General features: G+C 42.5%; 1 protein-coding gene across 6 annotated transcripts in view; it reads left to right on the plus strand.

Moving 5' to 3' along the window:
* LOC123957783 (tectonic-1-like) overlaps positions 1 to 6,622 on the plus strand; it is a 19,717-nt gene that overhangs the window by 4,668 nt on the left and 8,427 nt on the right. For all 6 annotated transcript variants that reach the window (XR_006821893.1, XR_006821894.1, XM_046030841.1 and 3 more), the window contains exons 2-7: positions 667 to 784; positions 1,574 to 1,707; positions 2,011 to 2,162; positions 2,262 to 2,364; positions 4,691 to 4,803; positions 5,280 to 5,300. Coding sequence is in view for 4 of the 6 variants with exons in the window: in XM_046030841.1 (XP_045886797.1) it covers positions 667 to 784; positions 1,574 to 1,707; positions 2,011 to 2,162; positions 2,262 to 2,364; positions 4,691 to 4,803; positions 5,280 to 5,300 (641 nt within the window). In the remaining 2 variants the exon portion in view is untranslated. The remainder of the gene's footprint in view (positions 1 to 666; positions 785 to 1,573; positions 1,708 to 2,010; positions 2,163 to 2,261; positions 2,365 to 4,690; positions 4,804 to 5,279; positions 5,301 to 6,622) is intronic.

Genomic DNA, 6,622 nt, shown 5'->3' on the forward strand with positions numbered 1-6,622 from the left:
TAGGGCTGGCTCAGGTGAGTCCTGAACCATCCCTTAGTTATGCTGCTATAGGCCTAGACTGCCGGGGGATTTCCCATGATGCACTGAGCTCCTCTCTCCTCTACTTTCTCTCCCTCTGTATGCAACCTCATCCCATTATTGCATGTTACTAACACAACTTCTCCCCTTTCTGGTAGTCTTGTGCTTTCTCGTCCCTCTCCTCTCTCCTCCTATCACTTCCTGCAGGTTTTCTGGCTCTGGAGCTGTGGAGTCTGGATCTGTGGTTGCGGGTCACCTGCTGCCCCCGTGTTCCTGCTCGACACCCTCTGCTGCAACGACTATTGTTACTAGTCCTATTGTTATTATTGTTATTATAATCATTAACATTACGACTGTTACCATTACCATTGCTGTGGAGTCTGGATCTGTGGCTCTCACCCCCAACCAGTCGAGGCAGATGGCCACCCACCCTGAGCCATGGTTCACCTGCTCTTTTATGAAAAGCGCTCTGAGATAACTGTTGTTGTGATTTGGCGCTATATAAATAAAATTTAACAGAATATATCAACATGTAAACACATAACGGACATGTAACATATAAATGTGCTTTGTTGTGAGAATGTCCTTTTAATCTGAGCTTTGGTGTGTGTGTGTGCGTGTGTGCTTGTGTGTGCGTGTGTGTGTCAGTTGACAGGTTGTGTTCCTGTGACGAGCACAAGGATGTGTGTGACATCAACTGCTGCTGTGACAGAGAGTGTAGTGAGGAGGTGGCTCTGTTCACTGGCTGCTCAGTGGACACTGTCAGGCAAGTATGCCAGGCTTCCACAGAGACGTAACAAAAGGCTTGTGGTATTGTAGGTCACACTTGAGTGGTGTTGAAGAAGTAATACAGAAGTTAAAAACATCTCGTCATAACCCACTGTATACAGTATTTCATACATTTCAGTAACAATGATTTGTAAGTAACCAGGAAAGTAGCAAAGTCAAGTTACTGTCAATGAAACTCAACTCTTCCTGCTGACATTTCAAATTAACAGGCTTCTAGGGGAGAGCGGGATTAAGCCCTTTGAGACAACTGGAAAACTTTGATTGTATAGGGAGTGCTGTTTCATTGATGGTAGCTTAACACAAATCAAATAATTAGTGAAGGAGAAGTGAGTGTGATGTGATTCTTTTGTTGTAGTGCTAGAATTAGTGTTGTGGAAGTGTACGTTATGTTGAATTCATGGAGACTACAAGTAAACATAGAGGAAGTGTTGGAAATTTTAAAGTTAAAATGAGATATCAGAAGACCTCTTCTTAAAATTTGATCTCTCTTCAGTTGTGGTAAAATAAGAGTCCGGCCACAGCAGAATCTGCGGTAAATTAATTTAGGGTGACTTCAATTCATATAAAAGTCATGAAATGAGATTTATTCACGAGTTTACTTGTAAATTTGTAATATACGTATGCTGAATTGTGAAGTTCAAACAACACAACCTGATTAACACCACACTACTGTTTAATCAAATGTTTCCATTGTATGTGAGGATTCCCCCGTTCAGTGTATCTGGCAGGTTTACACATGGTATCCTTTGTTCTCTTTTGGTTGCAGTGGCAACAAGCAGCTGTGCAGCCGTGATGTAGCATCCTACTCTTTAGGGAGTGCAATAGATGGCTACTCAGAGCTACAGTCGTCTGTCCAGAAGGAGACTAATTATGACATCTTTTGCATTCAGTCACAGAACCGTGAGTCATTAATAGTTTTCATTTGGATTAGAAAGTACCTATGAATACATACTGTGAATAATGAAAATATTATCTATTACTTTTAATAATTACTAGCCTTGCACCAGTGGGTCAGTTAGTAGATTTAAATAAACTAGTTATTTTTCTAATTACCAGAATAAAGTGTGCATAATATAGGTACTGTTATTTTATGAAAACTTCTTTGTAGACTGATATTGAACACAGTGTGCAGCCATGTCACAGAGGACTTTATGAAATGTCTTTCTCCATCTCAAGTCTGTCTCAACTATTTGTTCTGTCTAGGTGTTGATGGAGTATCTCATCCCTCACCCTCTCTTCCAACCGACAGCAACTTTGATTCACTCTTCAAACAATTTACCAGCTTTATTTTTGGCTCAGAGGTGAACAGTGGTCCGGTGTCCACTGCAGAGCTCCAGGCCTCGTCTGGATACCGGGTGAGTTTCCGTTTTGATGGAGTAACTGTTAATCTGCCTGTTTCTCTCAAACCTATTTATAATTTTCATGGAATAACTGTTGATGGTTTATGCTTTCAGTATGGGGATGTGATGGGGACAGCAGGAGCCAGTGGACAGAGAGGGACGTTCTGGTTGCCAGCTCCTAGTTTCACTGCTGACTGTATGGACACAAGTCCTGCAGGTAACTACTACTCCCCATAATGTGGGGCTTTGTCACTTTTGCTGAAATGTGGCCACTGTGGCAATATTGTGAATTATGGGATAATGATGAATCCTAAAACATAGTGAAGGTAGCATAAATAGAGAAGATTGACAGTTACACAGTGATGTCTAGCGAAAATGAATTGCTATGGGTGTATTTTATTTCTTATGAATTCAATGTGTCATTACATCTTTCAAAATTACATAGTATCTCTTTAATGCCTCAAGCTTTTAGGGGCAGCTGAGGCTCAGGGGGTAGAGCGGTTGTCCACTTATCAGAAGGTCGGTGGCATGTCGACGTGTCCTTGGGAAAACAATGAACCCCAAATTGCTCCCAAAGGCTGTGTCGTTGGTGTCTGAATATGTATGGCCGTCTCTCCCCTCTGCTGTCTGTCTGCGTCCTGGCCGTCTCTCCCCTCTGCTGTCTGTCTGCGTCCTGGCCGTCTCTCCCCTCTGCTGTCTGTCTGCGTCCTGGCCGTCTCTCCCCTCTGCTGTCTGTCTGCATCCTGGCCGTCTCTGCGTCCTGGCCGTCTCTCCCCTCTGCTGTCTGTCTGCGTCCTGGCCGTCTCTCCCCTCTGCTGTCTGTCTGCATCCTGGCCGTCTCTGCGTCCTGGCCGTCTCTCCCCTCTGCTGTCTGTCTGCGTCCTGGCCGTCTCTCCCCTCTGCTGTCTGTCTGCATCCTGGCCGTCTCTGCGTCCTGGCCGTCTCTCCCCTCTGCTGTCTGTCTGCGTCCTGGCCGTCTCTCCCCTCTGCTGTCTGTCTGCGTCCTGGCCGTCTCTCCCCTCTGCTGTCTGTCTGCGTCCTGGCCGTCTCTGTGATTTTATCTCCTTTTTCCTGAAATCCGTGATCAGCTCCTTGGTTTTGCTGACGTTGAGCAGTAGGTTGTTCTCTGAGCTCTGATGGCATCCTCTGTGGATCTGTTGGTTCTGAAAGCAAACTTGTGAGGGTCAGTTACATAGGGTACACCTGTCAGAAACGTTTTGGAAAGCTGAACATACATTGGTATAAAGATCACTCCAGCGATGGAAGCCGTCATGCCTACAAACTAGAATCCAGTGATTGATTCAGTGGTAAAATCTGTAACATGTGGGCAGCTTTACCATCATCTGTGACTGGAAGTTTCTTTACCTCTTTCAGACCATTCCACATTTTTTAACAGAATGAAGAAGCTCTACTCCAGACACGTATGGAATCACAATGTTGTTGCATTTGACCTTCTTTTCTTCATTCCCTGTAGTTTTGTTCTTCTTGGATCTTGTGGCTGTTTTCACAAAGGTCCATTTAGGGTATCAACAAACACAACATCCCTGTGTTTTTTAAACCCAAGAACACACTAAGACAGATCCTGGTCCACCCTAAAGACCGCACACCCAAACACAAGAAAAGCAATCTAGTGTATGCGGTCCAATGCAGTGAGGAATGCACAGACCTGTATATTGGGGAGACTAAACAACCACTACACAAACGCATGGCTCAACACAGAAGGGCCAACTCCTCAGGTCAAGACTCTGCAGTCTACTTACATCTGAAGGACAGAGGACACTCGTTTGAGGACCACCAGGTGCACGTTTTAGACAGAGAAGATGGATGGTTTGAAAGAGGTGTCAAGGAAGCATCTACACCAGGGTTGAGAAGCCGTCATTGAACAGGGGAGGGGGTCTACGCCACCACTTATCCCCCACTTACAATGCTGTCCTTTCATCACTTCCCAGGAAACTCAACAAATGTAACCTATTGGCCTCAGGTGAAGATACCAACGATGGTCGTTCAGACTCGGCCACAGGTAGTCTTAACGACTGTAACGACTGTCGTCACAGCAACCAGGAACACTAACGAAAAAAGCTTATCCCTGACCTCCAGGGATAATACTGGGCTACTCAGCTACAGGCAGCCTCTTTCTAATTTGATCATAATTCACCTTTGCCATGGATAAGGATGGAGGAGGCCACAACCTCTAAAATACTTCAAAATCTACAGTATATCTATATTCAGCAAAACTATCCAGTCTGAAAAAATATATACTTAATCCTCTTGTATAAAATACATTTATAGTGCAGCATGAAGTGCTAAATGATCTAGGAGAAAATCCTCCTCTAACCCAATGTCACAATCGTAATATCTGTCAATGTGTTTTTTTTATCATAATGTGCAGCCCCAGATCTGAACTGCTGTTTATTTTTATTTTGATGTTTGAGTGGTTGTGTCATTATTAAGTTGTGTCTGATCGTTTCTCTTTGATGAAGATGCTTAAAAGAGCTTTAAATCGGTGTCATTTTTCTGCGTGTTGTTGCTGTTTGTCTTCTCAGCGTTCCTAAAGGATCAGAGCAGTCGGTGTTCTCGGCGCGTGGTCCTGGAGCAGGACTGCAGCACTCTACTGGCCCTCAGCATAGACACCTACACGAACATTCAGCTATTTGCTGTGAGTTCTACATCAACTCTGCTGGTCCCTTAAAGAAAACGTCCTCACTCTCTTAGATATTATCAGTGAGTGATGTACAATGCACTCTAGGAGACAGGTACTGTGATTAAAGGAACACTCCACCAAAGTAAAGAGACACATGCAACTTTTGCAAGTTCTCTAACTTTATGGAAGTGTAATATTTTACCTAATTTACCTCGAGTTCACTTTTTGTCAACCTTCCTTTCTGAATGCTTCTGCTATTTTCCTTCACCTGCTATAGAAGATTACTTTTTACCATAATTATAGCTGGAAAGAGTTTTCCTTTTACTTGTTTCTTTTTTTTTATTCTAAGAAAACAAAGTAAAATGTTTGTACATAAGTTGTGCAAGATAAATTAGCTACTGTGTTGGAAATTCTCAAAATACAGTGAAACTCTACAAAAAGAAAATCAGTTGAAGTTAATTTAAAGACGTTAAATCTTTTCCACTCTACAGGGGAAGAATAAAGATGCAGCAGTAAGTATGTATACTTTTATCTATATACGCCACACTGCCAGTTATACTGGATGTCTTCACACTACTTGGCACTGTAGTTGTTGTTATTTGTTGTTATTTGTCAGCTTTAAAGGTAGGTCCAAATCCTATAATGATCTCTCAGCTCCGTGTTGATGGTCTGAAACCCAGCTGTGTGTTATTGGGTGCTATCAAATAATCAAGGAGCTGCTTAAAAGTTTGTGTTTAAAATGTTCACATGGCACCACTAACCAGGAAATTTAGCAAGACACTGACATTCCTTTTGCGCAAAGAATAGACATGAATAGACAGGCCTTAAAAACATGTCTCCTCTGGACTTGCCACATAGTGCATTAAGTTAGCACAGACAGAAAGCTGAGGTGAAATGCTGCAATGCAAAGACAGCAAATGACATTTCTCTCACAATTTTCTGCTCAGTTCCCAAGAAGAATGAAGTAATCAGTTATTGCACACCACACTACACTTTTGCTTTACATTTCTGCAAACTATTTAATCAAACTACACTGGTAGTGTTTAGATGTGTTAAAGTGTTTTCCCACCTGTAATGGATTTCCATATGGTACAAAATTCCACCAGCAGAAACTTGAACCTTGATTGAGGGATGTAATCCACCACAGTCAACATCCTGTCTGCTTTTATCTATGTCAAAAACATTGGTGTATTGCAGTGCAAACAACTAAGATTTTCTTTATTACCCTATATGCAGTTGCAGGAAAATGTATGTGAACCCTTTGAAATTACCTGGATTTCTGCATACAGTGGGTACGGAAAGTATTCAGACCCCTTTAAATTTTTCACTCTTTGTTTCATTGCAGCCATTTTCCAAAAATCAAAAAAGTTCATTTTATTTCTCAGTAATGTACACTCAGCAACCCATCTTGACAGAAAAAAACAGAAATGTAGAAATTTTTGCAAATTTATTAAAAAAGAAAAACTGAAATATCACATGGTCATAAGTATTCAGACCCTTTGCTCAGTATTTAGTAGAAGCACCCTTTTGATCTAATACAGCCATGAGTCATTTTGGGAAAGATGCAACAAGTTTTTCACATCTGGATTTGGGTATCCTCTGCCATTCCTCCTTGCAGATCCTCTCCAGTTCTGTCAGGTTGGATGGTAAACGTTGGTGGACAGCCATTTTCAGGTCTCTCCAGAGATGCTCAATTGGGTTTAAGTCAGGGCTCTGGCTGGGCCATTCAAGAACAGCCACGGAGTTGTTGTGAAGCCACTCCTTCGTTATTTTAGCGGTGCGCTTAGGGTCATTGTCTTGTTGGAAGGTAAACCTTCGGCCCAGTCTGAGGTCC

Source organism: Micropterus dolomieu, linkage group LG19, assembly GCF_021292245.1.
Source record: "Micropterus dolomieu isolate WLL.071019.BEF.003 ecotype Adirondacks linkage group LG19, ASM2129224v1, whole genome shotgun sequence".
NCBI classification, from domain to species: domain Eukaryota; kingdom Metazoa; phylum Chordata; class Actinopteri; order Centrarchiformes; family Centrarchidae; genus Micropterus; species Micropterus dolomieu.